Source organism: Crocuta crocuta, unplaced genomic scaffold (genome assembly GCF_008692635.1).
Source record: "Crocuta crocuta isolate KB4526 unplaced genomic scaffold, BGI_CrCroc_1.0 scaffold383, whole genome shotgun sequence".
In the NCBI taxonomy this organism is placed as follows: Eukaryota; Metazoa; Chordata; class Mammalia; order Carnivora; family Hyaenidae; genus Crocuta; species Crocuta crocuta.
In genome coordinates, this window is record NW_027531897.1 from 4,229,528 (window position 1) to 4,256,120 (window position 26,593).

Here is a 26,593-nt window from a genome sequence, read left to right on the forward strand (position 1 = left end):
AAATTGCACCTAAATTACAGAAAAAAAAACTGAGTTGTGCTACTGATTTGGTAGAAAGCCTCCATCCAATAGTTTAAAAATACTAATAATCGGTTTCTTTTAAACGATCCTTTAAGCATTGTATCTCAGAAATCATGCTCCTACCTCACAACTTCTTATTTTATGTGGATTGCGTGGTCTTTCTTCCTCATCAACGTCTACTTCTGTTAGCCGCAACATGTTATATACTGTATCCCCTGTAACCTAGCAAATAAGAAAACCACAAACTATTATATTCATTCTTTGAATTATATTCATTCATTTTTTAATGTTTATTTATTTTTGAGAGACAGAGAGACAGAGCATGAGTGGGGGAGGGACACAGAGAGAGAGGGAGACACAGAATCCGAAGCAGGTTCCAGGCTCTGAGGTGTCAACACAGAGCCCAACGTGGGGATTGAACCCACAAACTGTGAGATCATTACCTGAGCCGATGTTGGACGTTTAACCAACTGAGCCATCCAGGAGCCCCTATATTTATTCTTTGAAATAAAGGACTTCTAAAATATTTTTTCAATAACTAAAAGGAAATTTCATATTTTTGTATGCGAGCATAGGTAGTAATAATGCAAATAAAACAACATTATCTTAATCTTAAAGGGAAAAAGCAGAAATGGAGTTCAATCCCTTGATAACATTTTTAAGGAAATTTCATATATATATATATCTAATATCAGCTTTAATTAAAGATAAAAATATAATGCCAAATAACCTCCTACTGAATGACAACTTTTCATTAAAAAAATAAACAAATTTAGATTTTAGAATTGGGCAGAACAAGCAAATAACAAGAATGTGTGGAAGTGCTTTACAGACATTATCTTATTTAATCCTCATAAACATTCTAAAAGCAGGTACTGTCCTTATTCTCCTTATCTAGATAAGAACACTGAGATTCAAAGAAGTTACAGAGGGACAGTGATGGCCTTTCTGAATTCTCATCACTAAGCTAAGCTCTACTTTGTCTCTAATATGAAAGTTATATAATAGCAATTGTAAAAAGTGGTGCACAATGACAATCAAAATCTCATTTTATTATATGCTTTTTTTTTTTTTTTTAAATAATAGGTAGGAAAATCTTTGAACATCAGACAACCTGTGTTGGAGTGGTTCAAATGTGCCGATTCTTATTTCTTAACCTATGTTGTTAAGTTTTAAGCAACAGTATTGTACTACATGTTTTCAGCATGAGTCCTTACATTCAACATTTCTCAGGAGTTTTAAAATAATACCAGTTTTCCAGTCGTGCTCAGTTTGTTTTTTCTTCTTCATCCTCAGAAAATCCAGTCTCACCTAGGCCGTGGGGAAACCATTCCTAGTGAACCAGCAGAGGGAGCTGATATACTAGGAATGTGTAACATGCCTAAGACTTAACACATGCGGGAATATATTTTTTGAACAGAAAGTGAGATAACAATACTGTCAGAATTCTCCTTTAAAGAAAACCATTCAAAATTCTGTGGAAAGGATATTCCCTGATACGATGCTAAATGTGAGCAGGATTAAATAGTACTATTCAAAGTAATATTTCAGGTAAAAAGTTTTAATGTTAACACAACTTCCCCTTTAAACTTTAAGGGAAACTTAAAACTACTAAATCCTATTACCTAGATAACACCTAGGTTTCTAAGAACATAAAAACAATATCAGCCTAGTGATGCAGTAGCTAATACCAGTGGTATGTTTTAGAGAAAAGAAAATTTTATAGTCATAATCAATGACTTATTTGAAACGCACACGCATAAAGTTCAGATAGTCCTTCACAGTTCACTGTAAAAGGGATATATACTCCATCATTTTTAGAAATAATAAATAAATACCCTAGGGAATATTTTTATGAGGGCAGCTCCTAGATAAGTTAGGCATATGTATCATAGAAACTGAAGATAACTGACACAAACCTTTCCAAATATGGTATGCTTATTGTTAAGTTCATCTGCTCGACCCAGTGTAAAGAAAAATTGGCTGCCATTATCATGAGGACCAGCATTTGCCATGGCCACCAGCCCTCTTCGATTAAAACGTAACCGTGAGTGGAATTCATCCTGAAGTATAAAAAAAAAAAGAGTTTAGTGAATGATCTCTCAGTTATAAGGATCTTCATATTCAGTAAGCAAGGTTCTATACAACTTCTAATAAAAAATGCTAAAGTTTTATTTAACTGATTTTCAAGTATAAGTAAATCCAATATTAATTCCCTCAATGCTATTAAACTTAACTTCACTAGCCTGTAAGTATCTTCTTAAATACACAACCACAAATTTAGCCTATTTTATGGGAAAGCTGCCTATATTTACACAGAAGAAGGGCACTCAAAGGGGAACTGATTTCATAGTCATTCCCCTATTCTTCTCATCCTTCAAAATTATCTAACTTTTTAGAACCTTCTCTATTTTTTCTCCAAAAAAACCTACCTTTGATCATTCCACAGTCTTCAACTATTGCCCTTCTCCACTCAATTCTAAAGATCATGAAAAAAATTGCTTTCTTCTTGGTTTTTAATTCAAGGAATCTACTATAATTGTGTTATGTGCTTTACTCTGTTTTTTAAAGGTCTTTGCTAAACCTTTTCTGAATGGACCTGGTCTCATTTGCCAGTTTTCCAAAGAGCAAGAGCAAGCTTTTCTAAGGTGGATTTCTTGCTATGGGAGGGCTCCATAACCTATATTACTCTCTCTGGTAACAGAATTTCATTCCAGACCTAATGCCGGGCTTATTTATAATATAGCCATGTTATATAATCAATGCTTTTCAAAAAGAAAGTTATTTTTCCTTAGTAAATAATTGTCAAAGATTTGAACTCAAAGAGTCATACCCTATCAAAAATGACCTAACTTAAAAACTTAACAAGGTAACTGTATTACCTGAACATAATAAGCAAAAATTGCAATTTAGAAAGGAATTGTCAAAAAGAGCTATTCTGTTACAATGAATAACAGAATAAAGAAATGCTTTTTACTAGATGGAAGCTCTAAAATTGGGAGTCATCTCAATTTGGTAAAATACAAAATAGTTTTATAGTAACATTTGAGACTTTTTTATTATAACCATTCCTCATTTTCTAAGGCCATTATCATCTAGAAATTAAAGCAAACAGTTCGTTTTTCTCAAGAATCACACAATGACCCAGTAAAAAATTAAAAGAAACTCCAGACCCTCTATCTCACTAGTATAATCATGTCTTCAAAAATTCTCCTATTTTAGGGGTGCCTGGGTGGCTCAGTTGGTTAAGGATCCGACTTCGGCTCAGGTCATGATCTCACGGTTTGGTTTGTGGGTTCGAGCCCCGCGTCGGGCTCTGTGCTGACAGTTAGCTCAGAGCCTGGAGCCTGCTTCAGATTCTGTGTCTCCTTCTCTCTCTGACCCTCCCCTGCTCATGCTGTTTCTCTCTCTCTCTCTCAGAAATAAATAAAACATTAAATTTTTTTTTAAATTTTCCTAATTTAAGAGCTAACGATGTTTATTTATTCAAAGAACATGATTTTGGTACCATCAGATTTTAAAAAAACTAACTTTTAGTGTTTACTTGAACCCACTGTTATTTTATTTTATTTATTTTTTTTNATGACATTAATTCTGTTTTTCTTTTCAGATCTGTGTTGGCAGTTAACAAATCACTGACCTAGTCTTCTTTTAATTTTTAAAAATTTTTGAAAATGTTTATTCATTTCTGAGAGAGAAAGCATGAATGGGGGAGGGGCAGAGACATGGAATCTGAAGCAGGCTCCAGGCTCTGAGCTGTCAGCACAGAGCCTGACACGGGGCTTGGACTCACGAGCCGTAAGATCATGACCCAAGCCAAAGTCAGATGTTTAACCAACTGAGCTACCCAGGAGCCCCATCATTGACCTATTTTTGATTAATATACTCTTTTCTAATACTTTTCATTTTAATTCCTTCTTCTATCCCCTTGTGATTTCCTGTTGTGAAATGTATTTTACACTATAGAGGTCTATAGTGCATAATTAAGAATGAATTCTGCATTGGACCAAATGTGTCTCCACAAAATTCAGACATTGAAGCTGTAACCACCAGTGTGAGTATATTAGAGACAGGGCCTGTGAGGAGATAATAAGGGATAAATGATGTCATAAGTGTGAAGCCCTAATCCGATAAAAGAGGAAGAGACCAGAGCTCACCCTCTCTACCATGTAAAGACACAGCGAGCAGGCAGCCATTTACAAGCCAGGAAGAGAATGTTCACCAGAAGTTGAATGCCACCAAGTTGATCTGTACTTCCTAGCCTCCAGAACTGTGAGAAACAAATTCCTGTTGCTTAAGTCAACCTGTCAGTGGTATTTTGTTGTAATGGTACAAGTAAATTAACACAAATTCCATATAGTGTTAAATAAACTATCTTAAAATAAAATGGCATATGAAATGTCTAAAAAACTGTTTACATTTACAGAGTTGCAGAGATCAGATACAGTAAGCTATCAAGGATTGTGTTATATAATCTTTTATTGTGACTTACGTTTTCCTCACTACTACAGTTAGCTCTACCTGAATTCAATCTAGCATAAAAATCAGCAATAAGACAACTCAGAAAGAATGCTTGATAGGGTAAGTGCTGTTCTTATGCCTTATACCCCCAGACATGTGATAAGCACCAGATTTTATGCAGTAATGTGAAATGCATTTTTTTTTTCCACTAGGGACACAGTCATTTTCAAATAAGGAATCCAAATGGATTTGCAAATAAATAACAATAAAAATTTGGTCTCACCTTGAATGGGGCTCCATAGATAGACTCTCCACCAGTCCCTGTGCCAGTAGGATCTCCCCCTTGGACTATGAAACCAGGTACAACTCTATGAAAAATGGTGTTGTCATAATATGCTGAAAGAAATTTTAAAAAATTTAGTAAAGTCTAAAATGAAGTATATAGCTATCAGTTAATGTAATTAGAGTCACAAGATTTTCCCCCCAGACTGCTAAATAGGCTCCTAACCCCAAACCTTTTCTTCCCTAATTATAAAATGCCTACTCAAAACAGGACAATTTCTACAAAAAAACACGACTGTTGTTGTGTTATACTTACACCAGGGGTCTCTAAAACTCTGTATTACAGTTTATACATAAATATATTATTTGGAAGCTATTAACATTCAAGAGAGATCATATATGATCTCCTAATAGTACCTAGTATATGGAACCTAAAATCACGAGGGAGACTTCACCAAGGAAGAGAAGTTGCATATGACAGAAGCATGGCATCTCAGTGAGGTAAATAGTGAGCAGAGAAGCTGGTGAGAGCAAAGTGGCAAAAATTAGGGTTTGACTGAATCAGGGAGTTTGTATTAAGTAGCATCAATGGCCAAAATGAATAAGAAAAGATTCTCAATATCGTTAGTCATTAGGGAAATGCTAATCAAAACCACAATGAATACCACATCACACCCACTAGGATGGCTATCATCCAAAGGAAAGGAAAATAACAAGTGTTAGTGAGGAGGTGGTGAAACTGGAGCCTTCTACACTGTGACTCAGTTTGCAAAACGATATAGGCACTGTGCAACACAGTTTGGTGGCTGTACAAAATTTAAATACAGAATTATCTATTGCACCCCAAACTGGAAACAGGTACTAAAATACCTGTACATGAATGTTCACAGCAGTGCCATTAGCCACTGCAAAAGGGAGAAACAACCCAAATGTCAATCAATGAGTGAATGGATAAACAAGATGAGGTATATACACGCAGTGGAAGATTACTCAGCCAAAGAAAGGAATGAAGTACTGATATACACTACAGTATAGATGAAGCTCAAAAGTATACGATGTGAAAGAAGCCACACATAAAAAGTCACATATTGTATGATTCCATTTATATGAAATATCCAGAATAGGTAAATCCATAGAGATGGAAAACAAATTGATGGTTGCCAGAGGGAGAGAAGGGAGAAGAGGAAGTTATTGCTTAATGAGTAGCTAGCTTTCTTTTGGGGTCATAAGAGGTGCTGGTTGTGTAACATAGCAAATATACAAAATATCATTGAATTGTCTTTGGAATGATTACTTTTATGTTATGTAAATTTCACCTCTTTTATAAAAGATCCCTTGAATAAAAGGAAAGAATTTATTTTTATCTCACTCAAGTTGGTTTTGAACTTATATTAACTAATCAGGTGAGTACAAGAGGAAAATTTATGTAGAATATAGGAAGTGCTGAATAAACAGAATCTATTATTGTTGTTGTAAAATAAAACAAACAAAAGCCAAGTAGCAACAGACTAGACTGAGGTGGAGTCAATTACTGAGTGTAGTCCTAGCTCAGTCACACGCTGAGGCTTGCAAAGCAGAAAAGATGGGAAAAGCATAATTTCCTGAAAGCTTCACTGACCTGCAGAACTGCCTGACATCAGTTTTCTTGTCATACAGGATTATGAATGTCTTTATTAATGTAAATAACACTAAACTGTGTCTTTTCCTATGTGCACCTGAACACAATCTAAGTCATTCAATGACAAATACAAAGCAAGTGCCTACTGTGGGCCAGGCAATGTACGAAACAACTACTAACAGAATTCATGAAGTACCTATTACATAGTTACTCTGTGATACTTTGAGTCAAAACAAGACTATGGTTTATGGTAATTCATAAAATACTATAATATAGTGGCTTGCAGGCACCCTCATAATTATTTACATCTGCAAGGTATAACTGGATATAAAATCCATATTTTAAAAAATTTAATCTGTAACCTAACAACTGTATCCATTATAGAGGATAGATAGGAAGAAGTAGAAAGGAGGGACAACTGAGTTTTTTCAATCCTTTCTCCCAGTGAAGTTGTTGGGCTATATTTGCAAGAGCTCTCCAGTGCAAACAAGTGCTCCTTGGTTACAAATAGAAACTGTAAAAACTAAGAAGTCTAAAAGTGTTTCGCCTATACCCTTAAGTAACCATTTATTCAGGTTAACACTGTATGTGGCATGCAGGAGTTTTGAGTCTTGGCTTTTGCTAGCTGGGAAGCCTTAAACTCAATTTCTTTTTTCTCTCTTTCTAGTTTTTTTAAGTTTATTTATTTATTTTGAGAGAAACAGAGACAATGTGCGCAGGGGAGGGGCAGAGAGAGAAGTAGAGAGAGAGAATCCCAAGCAGGTTCTGCACTGCCAGCGAAAAGCCCAATTCAGGTCTCAGACTCACAAAACGGTGAGATGGCGACCTGAGGCAAAACGAAAACCAAAAGTCAGATGCTTAACCAACTGAGCCACCCAGATGCCCCTCTATTTTTCCCTCTTTTTAAAAAATTGGGATACAGGGGCGCCTGGGTGGCTCAGTTGGTTAAGCGTCCGACTTCGGCTCAGGTCATGATCTCACGGTTTGTGGGTTTAAGCCCCACATTGGGCTCTGTGCTGACAGCTAGCTCAGAGCCTGGAGCCTGTTTCAGATCCTGTGTGTGTCTCTCTCTCTCTCTGACCCTCCCCTGCTCACGCTGTCTGTCTGTCTCTCTCTCTCCCTCTCTCTCTCTCAGAATAGATGGGGAAATCATCCCTTTTTGAAGAAAATACTGATACGAATGTTGCAAGATCCCGACATATCATGACTTGTTTAAATAACAGAATTAGTGAATTAAATGAGGTTCTCCAAATTATATATTTAAAACCTTGACTCTATTTGGGAGTATCTTCATTTCAGTTAGTCTTCTCAGGCTTCATTTTAGCCTTTGCAGTAATAATTCCCTCTCACATAGTAACAAATTCCTTTTTCTTGTGATGGGAACTTTTAAGATCTACTTTCTCAGCAACTTCCAAATGTGCAGTATAACGTTAACTATCATCCACATGCTGTATGTATAATTTTCTCATTATAAAATTAATATTATAAATTAATTCACCGTGTTGTTCTGAAGATTAAATAAGATAATGTGGATGCACCCTACAAATTTTCAAGTTCAATACAAATGTGAGGTCAAACTTTAATATTTTCACTTAAATTCTACATATTTAAATCTGCTACATGCCCCAGTCTATATCAGAAAATGGTAATAATCCTTTAGGTCCATAATATGCAGCCAATCAACATTTTTTATCAGATCTGCTTTTTCAAAAGATCACTCAAACTCCCAGTATAGAGAATGGACTGGAAGGAAGTGACAAGGCTGGAGTGAGAGGAAACAACTATTGTCCCAAGAGTAAACCATGCCCGTAACTTCTACTGAGAGGCACATACTTAAGAATTCTCTAGAATAAGACTCAGAAATCTATTAGATGTGAGGGAAGGAAGATATGAAAGAGATCTTTATTATTTGAGCTTTCCAATTTTACAATTAACTAGATTACTCCTTTTTCCTATTAAATCTTTCAGTGATACTGGCTTTTTACTTTAAGCTTTTTCTTTTTATATTCCTAATTATATTCTTATTGGATGAATGAAATTATTATATATAATGAGTAGGAATTTTCTATAATTATTCTACACCATAATTTTATAATCTAACATGGCTAAAATTTCAAATTTCCACAAAATCTCCATATCCACCATTTCTGTTTCCATGTAGCTTATTCATATCACTGCTGACTATGCATTTATAGTTGTCTTCATAGTTTACCATGTACTATAATAGATTTTGCGACATGCAGTAATGTTTATTTGACTTTCTTCTTAAATGTTTATGTAATCATTCCCATAAGTGTTGTGAAGAAAGTGATTTTCTTCAACTCATTAAGTGTGGTCTTATCTTCCTGAATTTTCTTCACTATTGAAGAAAGACATTTTCATGTATCTTAAATATGAAATAAAGTTCCTATTTGGCCTCTATGGTTCTGGTATTTGCCATTATAGTTTGTATTTCTGGCTGTATGGATATCAGGGTACAGTTTATCTAATTATATATCTCCTAAGTAATATATAGAAATTAACTATTGCATTTTTAAGTGATTTATGTATATTTCTTCTAGAATCTTGTATTTGTGTTTAATTTTATAAATATTATTACTAATAACTTTTTATTTATAACTCCTTTTGCTGCCTGTCTGCCCTATTTATTTTTGCCTCTTTGGGCTTTTTTTTAAACAAATACTTTAGTTTTATAAAGATATTTCTTTTAACCTTTTAATTTATACTTATGTTGGTCACTTCTAAAGAATCATTCAACTATTATTAAAGGAGGTAGGGGATAGAGATAACTGATAAAGAATAGATCTTTTTTAACTTTTTTTTTTAATTATTATTTTAGAGAGGGAGAGAAAGCACACATGGAGGAGAGAAGCCGAGGTTAAGAGAAGAATCTTAGGCAGGCTCTGTGCTCGGCATGGAACCTGGTGTGGGGCTCAATACAAGACCCTGGGATCATGACTCAAGCTGAAATCAGGAGTTGGATGCTCAACCAACTGAGCCACCCAGGCACTCCAAGAATAGATCTTAAAGAGTAAAGCTAAGGTAAAATAGAAGTAAAGAAATAGTCATATAAAGCATAAAAATTTGATTTTCTTAACTACATCTCTCTGCTCCCCACTTTGTTTTGCCAACCTAAAATTTTACTCCTTCTCATATAAAGCATAAAAATTTGATTTTCTTAACTACTTCTCTCTGCTCCCCACTTTGTTTTGCCAACCTAAAATTTTACTCCTTCCTCATACTTCAGAGGAACCAACAAAACTACCAAAAGCAACAACCTCCCTTTGCTTCTACCTTTTTAAACCTATTTTTAAAAAATTTTATTCACTTTTAAATGTTCACCTAACTATTCTGTAAAACCTTAAATCTAAGATTAAAGCTGTGTAATTCTAGATCTTTCATTTCCACAAAAACTAAAAATGTCCCCAAGATACTAGAATGACACATTCTGAATGTGGAGTCTAAAAAGGTTAAACTCAGAACTGGAGAGTAAAATTGTGGTTGTCAGGTGCTGGCAGGTGTGAGAAATGGGGATATGTTGGTCAAAAGGTATAAATTTTCAGATATAAAATGAATAACTTCTGGGGGTTCAATGTATAACATGGTGATTATAATTAATAATACTGTATTGTATACTTGGCAATTTGCTAAGTGAGGTGATGGATACGCTACTTAACTTGATTGTGATAATCATTCTACAGTGTGTACATATATTAAATCATCACACTTGTACACCTTTAAAAAAATCATGTTGTACAACCTAAATATATGCAATTTATATTTGTCTACAACTCCTTGATAAAGCTGGAGGAAAAAAAGCCTAAGAACTTCCCTGTGAACTGCATTTTAGTTGGGCGCCATATCTGATACAGTGCTCCACCTTCCTGGTTTTTACTTACTTCCTGTTTAATTCTGGAAATCATCCCTTTTTGAAGAAAATACTGATACGAATGTTACGAGATCCCGACATATCATGACTTGTTTAAATAACAGAATTAGTGAATTAAATGAGGTTCTCCAAATTATATATTTAAAACCTTGACTCTATTTGGGAGTATCTTCATTTCAGTTAGTCTTCTCAGGCTTCATTTTAGCCTTTGCAGTAATAATTCTCTCTCTTGCCTCTTCAATTAAGAGAATTGCTCTAGTTATTTTTCTTATAATTTTTCTATTCTTTTCTCTTTCTCCTTGTTTTCTTATAAAGAGGGAAATAATTTATGTTGTTCCAATTAAGTTTGATCATGACCTAACTTCAGAACTTTATTTCTTCTTCACTGTCATATTATATCCAGATGTTTTCTGTTTCTTCCATTCACCTGGTCATGGATTGTTAATTACCATTCATTCTCTCTAATGTTTTTGTACTTTCACTCTTCCCCTGTAAAATTTGAGCTTTTGAGTATTCAAAACTTCTTTCCAGAAACAAGTCTGACTTTTCTGTGTCTACTGGGTTTCTCAGCTCTGTTGATGGTTATTTGAGGCTTTTCTGACTCTCCTACCTGTCTGACTCAATTTCCTTCCTGCCTGCCATAGCAATTATTAATAATGGTCTTCACAGATGTCTTTCTCTTTTTCTTTTCTTTTTTTTTTGGGGGGGGTATTTTTATACCTTAAATCTTTCCCTGATATTTATCTATTTGTGTAATTATTACCTATTTGGAGAACTCTGGCTGTACCCTCCTACTGGTTATATTGGATTATCTTTCACACCCTGCCTTTAACTCAAAATGCTGTTTTCTGATACCTGATTAACCTTGTCTGTTACAAATCAGGTATAACTGATTTGTCTCTACAAATCAGGTATAACTTAGAAAGGCAATGATTTGCCACCATTGGAGATATTTGAAACCATATGCAATGTATTGTCAAAGCCAACAAGTTGCAAAATTGTTTAGAATGTTTAGTTCTATAAGGGAATATTCCAAAGGAGAAAACACTCAAGTGGATGTATAATTCTGCAAAGTTTACTGAAAGAAAAATAATCACGTTGTGACTCAGTCTAAGAACAGACTAGAGACATTGATAATGACATCACTGAATCCTGGACGGAAGGCTGCATGGAGAAAGCAGAATTTTGGACAGAGATTATAAAGTGGGTAGACTTGTGAACAGTAAGGAAGAAAGAAAAAGTATTCCAAAAAGGAGACTGAGGATATGAAAGAAGTATGAGGATATGTGTGAAAGTGGCAACAGGGAGAAACCGCTCAGGAAATAAAAATCATAGTCAACTGAAACCATATAGTTATTTACTGCAATGAAAAACAAAGTTGAAATGCTAGGAAGCTAACCTGTCTGAGGTTAATTTATTTACCAGATAAATAAATAAAAGGGTAAAGAGATTAAGGATGATAGAGAGAAAGACCAGGTAAAAGACAATCGCAATCATGCAGGTGAAAGTCAAGGCAGTCTGGGTTAGTTATAGTTGACAGAGGGAGTTTGGAGTAGAAAAGTCCACTAGGCATTTTGATACGTAAGTTAGAGCTAAGAAGAGAGGAGTGGCTAAAATTCTACATCTGCCAGTCATTTGGAAAGAAATAACAACTGAAGAGTAAAGACAGTAGAGAACTAGGGGCAATCTTAGGGCGTACCCTTATTTAGAGGATGAAAGAAAAGAAGTGCAGAATAGGAAAGAAGATCAAACAGGATCAAAGTTTTATTTGGCAAGATAAATTTTTCTGCTAAAGGTATAACGATTTATTTGAAAGACAATCTTTATCTCCCCTATCCACTTCCTCACGTAACAGCTCAACACCATATCACTCATCCCAACTCCTGTCATTCATTACCACTACTTAACAGCAGACTTCAGTGTTGTGGAAAGATGTACTTTTACCTTCCAAACAAAGCTGAATGAAATTTCTGCAAGCTTTGGGAGCTTCTTTTGACCACAACTCTATGTCAATATCTCCAGCTGTAGTTTTCAGTAAAACCTATGGAAAGAATATAACATCATTATATTAAATTATCATTTTGGGTTGTTAATTAGTTGAATGGCTGCTCATCATGAAGCATCCATTAATGAATTTTTCATTTTAAAATTAAAATTTAAAAAATTCGCCAGGCTTTTCCTTTTATACTAAAAAAATAGAACAGGGATAAGATACTCTGTTCAACAAACGGTACTGGAAAGACTAGACGGCTACATGCAAAAGAATGAAACTGGACCACTTTTCTTATACCATACATAAAAGTAAATTCAAAATGCATTAACGACCTAAATGTGAGACTTGAAGCCATAAACCTCCTAGAAGAAAAGGCAGACAATAATTTCTTTGACATTGGCATTAGCAATATTTTTCTAGGTATGTCTCCTCAGGCAAGAGCAACAAAAAGAAAAATAAACTATTGAGATTATACCAAAATAAAAAGCTTCTGCATAGCAAAGGTAATGGTCAGCAAAACAAAAAGACAACCTAATGAATGGGAGAAGATGTTTGCAAATGATATATCTGATAAGGGGTTAATACAAAAAATATACAGAATTTATACAACTCAATACCAAAAAAAAAAAAAAAAAAAAAAACCAACCTGATTAAAAATGGGTAGAGGACCTGAATAAACATTTTCCCAAAGACATACAGATGGCTAAAAGACACATGAAATGAGGCTCAACATTAATTACCAATGCAAATCATCAAGGAAATGCAAATCAAAACCGCAACAAGATTACCACCGTAGACCTTTCAGAATAGCTAGAATCAGAAGAATAAGAAATAACAAATGTTGTCAAGAATGTGGAGAAAAAGGAAGCCTCATGCACTGTTGGTGAGAATGCAAACTGGTGCAGCCACTGTGGAAAGCAGTACAGAGGTTACTTAAAAAATTAAAAATAGAATTACCATATGATTAATTCCACTACTGAGTATTTACCCTAAGAAAAAAACCCCACTAATTTGAAAAGATATAAGCAACCCTATGTTTACGGCAGCATTATTTACAATAGCCAAGATATGGATACAACCCAAGTGTCCATCCATAGATGAATGGATAAAGAAGACATGGAATACAGTGTGAATATGTATGTATATACCTATATACATATACATCACACACATAGCAATACAGTATTACTCAGCCATAAAAAGAATGAAATCTTGCCATTAGCAGCAACATGGATGGACATAGATGTTACAATAATGCTAAGTGAAACAAGTCAGACACAATAACACAAATACCATATGTTCTCACACTACGTGGAGTTTAAGAAACAAAACAAAGAAAAAAGACAAACTGCAGGCTCTTCAAAACTAAGAACAAACTGGTGGTTGTCAAAGGGGAGGTTGGGTTGAGACAAATAAAAGAGATTAAGAGTACATTTATTTTGATGACAGTGAAAATTGTACAGAATTGTTGAATCATACCATTCACCTGAAACTAATAGAACACTGTATGTTAATTACACTTCAATAAAAATATTCATTAAGTACCAGTCATTATACATTTATATCTTTCAACTTTTTTTACTGTTTATTTATTTTTGAGAGAGAAAGAAAGACGGAATGTGAGTGGGGGAAGGGCAGAGAGAGGGGAACACAGAATCTGAAGCAGGCTCCAGGCTCCCAGCTAACAGCACAGAATCTGCAGGGCTCAAACTCACGTTTGAGATCGTGATCCGAGCTCAAGTCAGATGCTTAATTGACTGAGCCACCAGTCACCGCTACATTTATATCTTCCAAATAGCAACTTCAGAAATAATTTACGATTTAAGACAAAATAGCATATACCTTTCTTAATCAGAAAAACTTATTCATTTAAGAATCAATCATTCAAATTTGCTTTAAGAAAGTTTCTTGCAGCTCTTCTTCCAATAAGATTGGTATAGCAAATTAAGAAATTAAAGAACAAGGAACCCATGAAATTGTGACACTATAAGACAATTTTACATCTTTTTATATACAAACTCATTCAAGATCATGCAATTCCTAATTTACAACAAAACATTCTTAATCTAATTCTGGGTTGTATATTACTAAAATGCTATGTTTTAAAATCACAGTCTACAGTAGATGGAATCCTTTCATAGCCTTCTTTCTACCAGCTCATGAAGTCAAGGCCTTCTAACTGGCTCAGCATGAAACTATGCCCAAAAGAAATACTGTATCATGACAAATCAACCCAACAGGATTCTCATTTTCTTGGGACTTATATACTTGGGATGCAAACTGACTAGCTGAATAACTTTCTCCATTGTATCTATAGCAGTAGGTAATACCTTCTGATTTTCCATGAAAACTGGCGTCCATCCAAATCTTAAAGACAATGTCCTGTCCGACCTATTGTCCCCTGGTATACTTGAAATAAAACACCACTGTTAAATGGAACCTTGACATGTCTTTCCTTCTTTACAACTCTAATACAGGGATCTCCAACTTTTCCAAAGTGTGCACCACTATTAGTGAAGAGGAAAAGGGAAATGGGAAGGGAGGTAAGGAACTGGATGGAACAGAGTCCTCAGATATGTACATTTAAATACACGTAGTACTATATTACTCTAGTACTGAAAAAGTCACAGAAGATAAACATTTCAAAGCATTACATAAAAACAGTATTTTAAGGGGCGCCTGGGTGGCTCAGTCAGTTAAGCGTCTGACTTTGGTTCAGGTCATGATCTCATGGTTCATGGGTTTGAGCCCCGTGTTGGGCTCTGTGCTGACAGCTAGCTCAGAGCCTGGAGCCTGTTTCAGATTCTGTGTCTCCCTCTGTCTCTCTGACCCTCCCCTGCTCATGCTGTCTCTCTCTCTCTCTCTCTCTCAGAAATAAATAAAAACATAAAAAAACCCAGTATTTTAAAATATTTCTTAGTTTATTCTTCTTATCCAGTGTTATAATGAATCTTAAAAAAAAAAAAACAACACAGCTTTACTGACATCTAACTCATATACCAAACAATTCACGCTTTTAAAGCACTTGTTAGTATAATCCAGACTTAGGCAACCACCACCACAACCTAATTCCATATTTCATCATCCCCAAAAGAAACCCTGTAACCCATTAGCAATCACTCCCTATTTCCTCCTACTCATAGGCCCTGGCAAACACTAATCTACTTTATGTATTTGTGAATTTGCTTACTGAATGTTTCATATAAATGGAATCATACAGTGGGTGGGTTCTGTATCTGGCTTCTTTCACTGAATATAATGTTGCTTTCAATTTGTAGAGGTTCATCTTCCTGTTCTCCCCACTTGGTTTTAAACGTCTTGAAAATCACAATGGCTTTATATTCTTACTGATAAATATGTTGAGGCACAATATACACTTAAGACAGAGTTCACCATTAACAACAATAAAGAGAAACCCATATTTCAAATAATTTTCATAATAATTTCTAATTTTTTTACATACATCCCATGTTGAGGCATCAGGTCTATCATTTTCTTATGGTATGCATATGTTTACATTATTAATATTACTTTCAATATTAAATTTGTGAGGGCTGGTCTAGTTAATCCAGACAACAATGAAATGTAAATCCATTTCACAAGGCATTAGGAAAAATTACATCATTACATATAAGAAGTGACTGAGTAACTGAATGTATATGTTCCTTTTTATATATAAAACATTACTTTAAAAAAAAATTTTAACATTTATTTATTTTTGAGTGACAGAGAGCCAGAGTGTGAGCAGGGGAGGGGCAGAGAGAGAGGGACACACAGAATCAGAAGCAGGCTCCAGGCTCTGAGCTGTCAGCACAGAGCCCGATGCGGGGCTTGAACCCACAAACTGTGAGATCATGACCTGAACCAAAGTCGGACACTCAACCGACTGAGCCACCCAGGTGCCCCTAAAACATTACTTTTAAACGAACTAAGGAAAAGATAAATGCAAGTAGAAGCATTTAGCTTTTCTCTTTGCATCTCATGGATGCAAAGTCCCTGAATTGTGCACTCACTGGTTTAGAAACCACTAGTCTAAAGAATAAACTAATGCATACCATCTCTCCCTTTACAGGTTCTGGAATCAGCTGCTCCAATTCCAACACTGACTGAGTCTTGTACTTACAAAGGGTAAGGAAGTTTTTTACTTTGGACATGATATCTAACATAATTTTGACTCAACTTTCTAATCTAAAAATAGGGACAATAATATCCCCATAGGTTTGTTGTGAGGACAAAATGGTTCATTAAACATAGACCACTTAGAACATTACCTGACAAATAGTAAATGTTCAAAAAATGGTAGCTATTATGATTGTAATTATTCTTCTTCTACACTTTTTTTGGCCAGTCAACTTATGCCTAGTAAAAAGAAGGCATACCTTCCTTACCAGAGTTTGTTAATCTTTCCACTGCTAAGCTACTGAATTTAAAAAGAAGGCACATGGCTCCTTCCTCCATATATTTCTTTTGGCCATCACTACTTTGTCTGGTATTGGTGGCTCCTTTCTTAAAGATCCAAAATAAGGCAATACTTTGATAATAAAATGTTTCTTTTTTTATTTTTTTAATGTTTTTATTTATTTCTGAGAGAGAGAGAGAGAGAGAGAGAGAGACAGCATGAGCAGGGGAGGGCCAGAAAGAGAGGGAGACACAGAATCTGAAACAGGCTCCAGGCTCTGAGCTAGCGGTCAGCACAGACCCCAATGTGGGACTCGAACCCACAAACCGTGAGATCATGACCTGAACCAAAGTCGGACGCTTAACTGACTGAGCCACCCAGGTGCCCCAAAGTGTTTCTTTTTTAAAAAAAAAACTTTTAATGTTTATTTTATTTAATTTTATTTTTTTTTTGAGAGAGACAGAGCGTGATTGGGAGAAAAGCAGAGAGAGAGGGAGACACAGAATCAGAAGCAGGCTCTAGGCTCTGAGCTGTCACAAGACAGAGCCCAACACAGAGTTCAAACTCATGAGCCATGAGATCATGGAGCCACAATAAATGTTTATTTTTAAGAAACATTTTACTGGGGCACCTAGGTGGCTCAGTTGGTTAAGTGTCTGACTTCATTTTGGCTCAGGTCACGATCCCAGGGACAGGATCCCATGTCAGGCTCTGTGCTGGGCATGGGGCATGGGGCCTTCTTAGGATTCTCTCTGTCCCTCTCTCTGTTCCTCCCCTCCTCACTCATGAGTTCTCTCTCTCTCTCTCAAAAAAAAAGAGAATGTATATTAATATGCAATTTAAATTGAGTGATCCTAATACACAGAAATTTCATCTTGAGAGGAGAAAGACAGTTCTATAAAGGGGCACATTTCTGTGCATCATCTTCAGAGGTCAGAGGTACCGCAACCCACAGCACAACTTGTAGACAACCACTGATATGATAAGTTAGTTTCTTCCCAACTTGATACTATGCTCTTGGAAGGGAAGAACTTTGTCCCATTTATTCTGAATATCTCTTCATCCTTTTAGTAACTAATGCAGCATTTGACAGCACAGGCACTAAATAAACATTCACTAAGCAAATATATTATATCTGTTTAAATTCTTTCCAGGCCCAAATTCTTGCCATGTGCTCTCTATGGTACACACTTTTGAAGCTTTAATGTCCTCATCTGGCCTGTTGAAAAAAAAAAATCCCCAACTGTGTTTGAAGGAAACTTTGGCTATCCCTGATGTTCTCTGTAAGCCCAATTCTGTTTCAGAAGGACAGTATTTTTTTTTTTTTAGTTTATTTATCTTGAGAGAGAGAGTGAGAGAGAATCCCATGGCAGCAGCACGCTGAGTACAAAGACTGACATGGGGCTCAATCTCACAACTGTGAGATCATGACCTGAGCAAAAACCAAGAGTCAGACAATTAACTGAGCCATCCATGTGCTCCCAGAAAGACAGTATTTATCACAGTTTGCATGTACTTATTTGCATGATTATTTGATGAATGACTATTTCACTCAACTGACCTCTTGATAGTAGGAACAATGCTGGTTTTTCTTTCCTTTGTATCCCTAAAACCTTAGCATAGAGGTTGGTGTTGGAGCTAGTTGCTCAATAAATGTTTGTTGAATAAAAGATCTCCTGTTCAAGCATGTATCTTTGTTAAAGCTTTTCCTCTTTTTGACCATGTCAAATCTTCCTCCAGAGTAAAGTAACTAAATCTTCCCTTGACCAGCAGCATATAACCTCAAACTCACTGATACTTAATACTTTAACTTAAGAGAAATACAGTATTAATTCATCAATTCATTCATTCAATCAGTATATATTTGAACTCCTCCTGCCATGTGTCAAGCACAATTCTAGATGCCGGTCCTTGCCATCACAGTGCTTGCATTCTATTGGGAGGGGTTGGGGAGTTATCAACAATAACTAATAAGTATGCAGAAAAAAAGTGAAAAGGTAAAGGATAGGGAATGTTGGGATACAGGACATAAATGGGGTTTGCCATTTACAGAGTAAACAGAAAAGTCTGTCTACTACCTAATGTGACATTTGAGGAAGCCAGAGTATACCAGAGAAAGGAATAATAAGTGGGAAGGCTCTAACTAGCAGGATGGGCAATATTTTTGTTCTCTACCAGTGTTTATTAACTGAGGGTGATATCACCTTCAAAAAACATCTGGAAATATGAAGAGGTAGATATTCCAAGTTTTTACAACGTTGTGAGATTGAGGTGAGGAGTGAGGAGAAGTTCAAACAACAAAGAATTAAGAGAATGACTCATCTCAAAACACCCACTAAAATTTTGGGGGCAGATATCAATTACAGCATTATTGTTTTGTTTTCAAAATACTTTATTATATTACAAAATGTTGACTGACAAAAGAATGCATAAATTATGATACAATCATGCAGCAGAGTCGTCTGATGTAAATTTACTTTATCCTAATTCAACTATGTACTTTCATTTTTTAAAACTTTTTAAAAAATGTTTGTTTGTTTGTTTTTGAGACAGAGAAAGGGCACAAGCAGGGAAGGAACATAGAGAGAGAGAGGGAGACACAGAATCTGAAGCAGGCTCCAGGCTCTGAGTTGTCAGCACCAAGCCTGACTTTGGGCTCAACTCATGTACTGTGAGATCATTACCTGAGCTAAGTTGGGACGCTTAACTGACTGAGCCACCCAGCCACTCCTCAACTAAGTACTTTCAGTACCCCTATTTTCTCCACTATGTTGGTCCATTGCATTTAATATGTAATAACAGACTAGCTCCCAGTTTAAGAATTCCAGTGATACTTATTTTATTACTGACTCCTCTGGCTCATACCGCACATAAAAATCTTCGATGGCACTTGACATACCTTGACCATTAAATCAATCAGGAAATCATTCTCCCATTCTAAAGTGGGAACATTTCCCATTCTCTACTTTCATGTTTTAAGACCAGCTCAAAAGATACTTCTCCCATGAAGCTTTTCTCTTCTTTCTCAGTGGCTCATTTCTCAGTACTACCATAGCACTAGACTCCTCTCTTTTTAAAAATTTTTTTTAAATGTTTTATTTATTTCTGAGAGAGAGAGACACAGCTTGAGCAGGGGAGGGTCAGAGAGAGAGGGAGATACAGAATTGGAATTAGGCTCCAGGCTCAGTGCTAGCTGTCGGCGCAGAGCCCAACGGGGGCTCGAACCTAGGAACCACCTGAGCGTAAGCCGAACGCTTAACCGACTGAGCCACCACCCAGGCGCCCCTAGACTCCTCCCTCGATAAGCATGGACTGGTTTTTCTTTACCTGCCTGCCTCCCAAACAAAACCATAAGCTCTTCTAGGGCAACAACTGGGCCTTATCCATCCATCTTTGTGTCTCCAGCACTTAGTACAGTGCCTGGTGAATAGCAGGCGTTCAATAAATGATTGTAGAATGAATGGCGAAACAGCGATTTACAAGTTAAGGGGGGGAAAAAGTTACAATTTTAAATATAATTAGGTTTCAACCTAAGGCCCTAGAAAACGCTTACATGTGTTAGGCTGAAACAAGAAATGGGGCCAGGCACTGGAGAAATCTCCATTTGAGGACTTTCTCAAAGTATTTGCTGAGAGGTGTCAAGAGATGGTTTTTGAGGCAATCCTGTCCAGAGGCAGGAGTAAGAGACAAGACATTTTGTGATTTTTTTTCTAATCATAACGCCCCAGAACTCCCTTAATGGGTGAGGTACCACTTTGAGGAGCCCAGGTACCCTGGTTGGGGCTCTCACCTTCCCGTTGGTGGGAGGCTCCTGGATGTAGATGTTGCTCATCCTGCTCAGTGCTCAGGGCTCCGCTCCTTCTTGGGAATGAGAACGGAGGGCCGATCACTAAAGCAGTCCACCTATCAGTACACGTCTCCTTCAATCGGGTGGTCGCGGAAAGCTCCAGTTTGTCAAGGTCCGCAAGTGAGCGGCACCAAGCACTACCTTTTCCAAAACTAGTCCCTCACGGAGGCCGCCATGTTGCTCCTGGGACTGAGCACCGCTAATCCTGAGAAGGGGGGTTCCAATGGTCTCCAGGAAACGAAAAAAAGATTATTAAGCCCCTACAGATTAACTTAGTTTGTTTTACAATTTTTAGTAAACTATATGTAAATGTTGGTGTTGTTTAGTTCAGTACATACGTCTGCAGGTTTCATTCACCCCCACCCCCGGGCTGGCAGCAATGGTTCGGACCATGTGTGTTCTGTAATATGACTCCCCTGGAAACGGCATCAATGTTACTTGGTTCCGCTACCGCCAGAGGCCTTCCCCGGCTGGCAGGGAAGTCCGGCGGCGCTGGTAGGAGGAAGAGGCCAACCTCGCCGTTTGTGGTCCTCGCGGCAGGCTGGAGGCGAGCGTACTCTCGAAAGCCTACGGCTCCTGCGACCCCTCTTACCAGCTCCATGGCAGTCCCAGGTGAAGACCGACGGCACGGCCCCTGGGTCTAGGCGAGGAAGGGAGTGGGTAGGGTAGGTTGGGGTGCGCTGGGGTAGGGAGTAGCGCCCATGGTGATTAGGCGGCGGCGTTAAAATTAACAGGTTCGTTTCTTCTACATGGAAAAGTTTACACTCCAGAAATAATCTCTGAAGGAAAGGAGGAAGACAGAAGCTAGCTCCCCCGCCCCAGCTAAGCTCCAGCTGTGCTGGAAGGATTACAGGGAAAGTGTTCGGTGGGGGGAAGTGGGGGAGGAGGGGCAGTAACTGTAGGCCTAGGGAGTAGCCGAGAAAAACCGACCTAACTTTGGGATGGCTCGAAAACAGAATTGAGGTACAGACGCTAGACGGACCCCAGGATCCAGAGGCACTGTTGGTAGTGGAAGTCCTGGGGACGAAACTGGCGCCCCGGGTGCTCCTCTCCGTTCCTACTGTATGGAGTTCTCTCTGTGGCCGTGGACCAGTCGCTTTACTCCCAACTCTGGGCCTCATTTTGTGCATTCGAAAAAGAAGGAGATTTGTTTCTTCATGTCTGTGGTTTCTTACAGCGCGCAGATTCTGTATCCACTGAGTACCTACCTAAAAACAATGCACCCTACGAAATGAGCGGTTCAGAGATTTCCTGTCCACAACGACCCGCTTAGTTGGAAGTCCTAGTCCGGGAGGGCATCTCCTTAAATCTGCTCTGCGACCGTGTGTTCGGAAGAACACTGGTTGTAGGAGATATTTTGAGAATTATACCCCCACCCTAGCCTCTCAAACACACACACCTTGGAGGTTCACAGTGCACTTCATTGAATGAAAGGCTCTGAGAAGTGCTGTGGTTCAGAAGCCCTAACTTTGTTTTAACCTGCCCTTCCCAGTATTATCTGACCGTGTCTGTTCTGTGGCAGCCTTTCCTGAACTGTATTTTACAGATAGCTGTTAGAGGAATATTGCACTTTTGTAGCTACTGCAGTTTCGGGAGCAGGGAGGATTGTGGGAGAGGAAAGATACGTTCTTTCATCCACAGAACCATGTCTTTTAAGGGCGTGCTAGCCAATATGCTAGGCATTGGGAATATAGTAGTGAGCAAGAGAGTGAGTTGCTCCTCACACAGAACTTAGAATTTAGCAATGAAGAGGAAGTACCAGAAAGTCAGGCAAATGCATGGCAGGAAAAATACAGAGCCTTCAGGAGCACATCTAAGGGAAGACAGAAGGGCTTTCCAGAGAATGTGGCCTTGAGGATANAGCAGGGAGAGAAGTAAGAAATTAACTGGAGAATTAATAACAGTAGCTAATATTTTCTCTGTATCCCATGTGTCTCACACTGTGTCAAGCCATGGTGTTTGATCTCAGTTAACATTCACCTCCACAGTGTGAGATAAGTACTAATATTTTCATTTTATAGTTGAAGATACTGAGCGACAAAGAAATTAAGTGACTTGCTTGTTCAGGGGTAGCTTGTAAGTGACAGGACAGTCTGGCTCTTCTAGTCCCCATGCACTTATTCATCTTGCCGTGTAGTGCAATTTGCAAGGTGGTTTCCAGCTCTTAAAGGACCTTGGAAGCCATGACAGATAGTTTGGATATTTTCCCAAGGATCATAGGAAGCCATTTAAGCATTTTTAAATAGATTCATGTTTTGGGGACATCATTCTGGCTCCACAGTGGATTGGAAGGATGCTAGTTTGGAGTTAAAGTCACCAGTTAGGAGTAATTTCTGGTAAGTTATTATGATGCCTCAGATATGGTCTTGGAAGGGAGAGAAGCCCATAGATGGGAGACACATTTTTGCTGGTAGAATGACTAGGAATCAGTAGGTAAGACAAGAAGTGAGGTATACTTGGGTTTCACTGTTAGGCAGTTGGGTGGGTCTCTTTACTAACACCTGAGAAGCAGCAGGTTTTAGGGGGATGATGATAATTTCAGTTTGGTGTTTATGTTGAGGTGTAGTCAGATATACAAATGGAAATATCTCATGGACAGTAAGAGATAAAATTTGTAGCTTAGGAGAGAAGCCAGAGTGTCATCGCCGCATGAAGTAGGAGTTAAATGGCTGTGTTAGCAGTGTAGGGTGTGAAGGGAGGCTCTGTGGCTGAAGCCTGGAGAATATCAACATGTGAGGAGCTAGCAAAGAAAGGCCAGTGTGCTGGGTAGCTTGTCTAGGCTTCCTGATACTTTAGATCAGCCCTGGTGATCTTTGCACCGCACGGCTCCATCCAGAGTTGACCTGCCGTCACTGTTGGTTTTATTACTTGAGCAAGCCTTTTGAGCACCCACATGGTATAGACACTTAAGAGGACACAGGATCACAGCTTGTGTCCTCATAAAAGTTAAGTCTAGTTACGACAATGAGCTACTTGAGAAAGGAAAGAAGTGATTTTTTTTTTTGTAAAAGTCCTTATTGAAATTACTCTAAATGTAACCCAGTGTTACAGACAGGTTAACTTTCTTCCAATTCATAGTAATGCTCAAAGTGTAATAATCTTAAATTGTGTCATTAAGCTCAATAGTGAGACATGGATAAACTGTTTAAACCCACCAAAAATTGAGATAATTGGCATGACAGCACTGTAAGAGCACAATGCAAGTACCATCAGAAAATATAAATACAGAAAATGTTAGGATAATTTCTTGGATGATTGAACCAGGTAGTGTATTAAAAATAGGGCTCAAAGACAGGTATTATGTTATGCTCTTTTATTTTTAGGTATAATGCTCATAAGGATTCAGCATGGCATTTCTTTGGTTGTCTTGCTAGTGATTATTATAAAATATGACTCTAAAGTGATGAGGCTGCTTTCCACAAATGAAATTCAGCCTCTTCTATTTTATGGTGGCCTATTTCAGCTGTTTTTCCACAGCATTGAGCGTAAGCGTACACCATTACGTAGGCAACACAATGAAATGTGCACTTCTTTGGGAAAATCATAGACTCTTAGTTGTCATTTTAAAAATAACATTTAAATACAGGTTCCAGTGAGGTTTACTTTCTTTTAAAAATTGCTTTTCCCACTCACAGTTGTTGAAACTGGTTCTGACACTCATGTTAATGATGCATCGTTCCCTATGAAGAGTTGACCTGGCTCAAGGGGCAGTGTATGTTACTGTTGTGGTTGGCACAAAAACCCTTTTTCTCTCATTCAGTGAAATCTGTATAGCCAAGATAGGAAATTTTCTGTAGCCAAAAAACACATTCCTATAATATCTTAGTAAGAGAAGAATTCTGAATTACAATGCATCCGATTTCTTTTCACTTCTAAAACTATACTGCTCGTAATGTCTTTTCTTTCTAGTCTGTGCTGCACATTGCTGCTGAGATAATTTTCCTAAACTATATATCTGATCCTCTCATTTGTAGGGGGCAAGTATTTAGTTCTTGACCCCAACTGTAAATTTTATGTTTCTCTTCAAGCCGCTTTCGCAAGGCTCATTGTCCTTGGTTCTGTAATGAAGGGGTTGATGGCCAAGCTTTCTCTCCCTCTGAACTGTTGGGATGCCAGAACCCCCCCTTCTCTCCTGGAGTGACGTACATATTCCTAAGCCTGGCCAAATCACTCTTGCTACTCTTTCCTCCCACCCTTCTTCTCATGCATTCTACAGTCTTCTGACTTGACCAACTATTCCCAGAACCTCTTGTGTACCATTCTACCTACATGCTTTTGTTACCACTGTCCCTTCTTTACTGTCTATATGTACCTCTGGGAAGCTTTCCTGATCTCTCAGTTCTTCCTGCTTAGCAGTAGAGCTCTGTGTTTTTTACAGTAGCACGTTCTAGCATGTATTATAGCTGTGGGTGCATGGTCCTAGATAACGTAGTATATTGTAGTTTCCTTTAGTGTAGGGACTTTATTCATCTTTATGGCTTCTCTAACATTCATTTCAGAGCTAAGCCCATAATAGATAATAAGTAATAATGTTGAGGGTTGATCACTAGAATTGTTGCTGAGAAGAATCTAGTACTAAAGTTAACAGACTAACCAGTAATTGTGATTCTGTTTCATTGGTTAATTCATATTTCCACATCTCTTCTTAAACTGGTAATACTTCTACCATCTTTCCCTTCATGGGTTATTTATATTTTGAGGCAAGTGGATGAAAGCATTTTATACATTGACTTCAATGCTAGCTCTTTCATGTCAGTAACTTATTTATTTTTATTTTAGAGAGAGAGAGAGTTGGGCAGATAGAAAGAGAGAAAGAATGTTAAGTAGGCTCCTTGCTGAGGATAAATCCCAACACAAGGTTTGATCCCATAACCCAGAAATCATGCCTTGAGCCGAAATCAAGAGTCATAGGCTCAACCAGCAGAGCCACCTAGTCCCTCCCCTGTCAGTAGTTTAAAATAAGCAATTCGTTGATTTACTTTTATCTCCCCTTTTGAGGATCAAATGATTGTGAAGGCATTTTTAACTAAAGGGGAGGACATCTGCTGTTTCAAAATGTTTACCTCAAGGATCTACTTTTTAAAAATTTTATAAATTTATTTTGAAAGAGAGAGTGGAGAGAGAGGGAGAGAGAAAACGAGTGGAGCAGAGAAAGAGAGAGAGAATCCCAGGCAGGCTCCATGCTCTCAGTGCAGAGCCCAACCGGCCATGAGATCATGATCTGAGCTAAAGTCAAAGGTCAGAAACTTAAATGACTGAGCCACTCAGGCTCAGGTGATCCATGAAGGATCTCCTTTAACCTATTTTTTAAATTCACAGAGAATTAAAGTAAAATACTTGAGGATCCCCAAAAAGGATTGTATCTATGAATTGTTAATATAAAGCAGCAGAAAAGTTTAAGTATTTAGAGTTTTACTTTGCATTCAGTTTTAGCAGAATACATATTATATGGATATTTGTATCTATATGGTATATAAAATCTGGCTGCAATACGAATTTTAAAAACAGAATAAATTGAAGTTATCTTTAAGGGTTCCCAAATTATGATAAAACTATAATGGAGTAACTAAATATAAAACTTAAAGTGTTAGAAAGCTTAAAAGGGACTAATCTAATCCAGTTGAATCTAGATAATTAAAAATGAAAAGAATGGACAGAAGTGATTATAATGGCTAATTAAAAAAGAAAACTTAAATTTAAATACTTATAGAAAATATTCTAATGTAAAGAAAACACTGACAGGCTTCCCCAAATCTAAAATAGACGGTAAGCAGGGAGGGAGGCAAACCATGAGAGACTCTTGAATGCTGAGAACAAACTGAGGACTGGTGGGGGTGGGAGAGAGGGGAAGGGGGGTGATGGGCATGGAGGAGGGCACTTGTGGGGATGAGCACTGGGTGTTATATGGAAACCAACTTTACAATAAACTATTTTTTAAAAAATAAATGGGTGATGGGCATTAAGGAGGACACTTGTGATGGGCACTGGGTGTTGTATTTAAGTGATGAATAAATAAATTCTACCCCTGAAAAAATAAAATGAAATAAAATAAAATAAAATAAAATAAAATAGACAGTAAAAGG

General features: G+C 37.4%; 2 protein-coding genes across 3 annotated transcripts in view; one reads left to right on the forward strand and one right to left on the reverse strand.

Moving 5' to 3' along the window:
* Positions 1-20,680, reverse strand: part of CWC27 (CWC27 spliceosome associated cyclophilin) — a 181,399-nt gene extending 160,719 nt beyond the window's left edge. For both annotated transcript variants that reach the window (XM_077773526.1, XM_077773525.1), the window contains exons 1-5: positions 20,454-20,680; positions 12,216-12,312; positions 4,766-4,878; positions 1,941-2,084; positions 145-243 (exon numbers count right to left, since the gene is read on the reverse strand). In XM_077773526.1, coding sequence (XP_077629652.1) covers positions 145-243; positions 1,941-2,084; positions 4,766-4,878; positions 12,216-12,312; positions 20,454-20,495 — 495 coding nt within the window. In that variant the 5' untranslated portion in view covers positions 20,496-20,680. The remainder of the gene's footprint in view (positions 1-144; positions 244-1,940; positions 2,085-4,765; positions 4,879-12,215; positions 12,313-20,453) is intronic.
* A 282-nt stretch (positions 20,681-20,962) lies between these two features.
* SREK1IP1 (SREK1 interacting protein 1) overlaps positions 20,963-26,593 on the forward strand; it is a 41,217-nt gene continuing 35,586 nt past the window's right edge. The window contains exon 1 of the mRNA XM_077773527.1: positions 20,963-21,122. Coding sequence (XP_077629653.1) covers positions 21,110-21,122 — 13 coding nt within the window. The 5' untranslated portion in view covers positions 20,963-21,109. The remainder of the gene's footprint in view (positions 21,123-26,593) is intronic.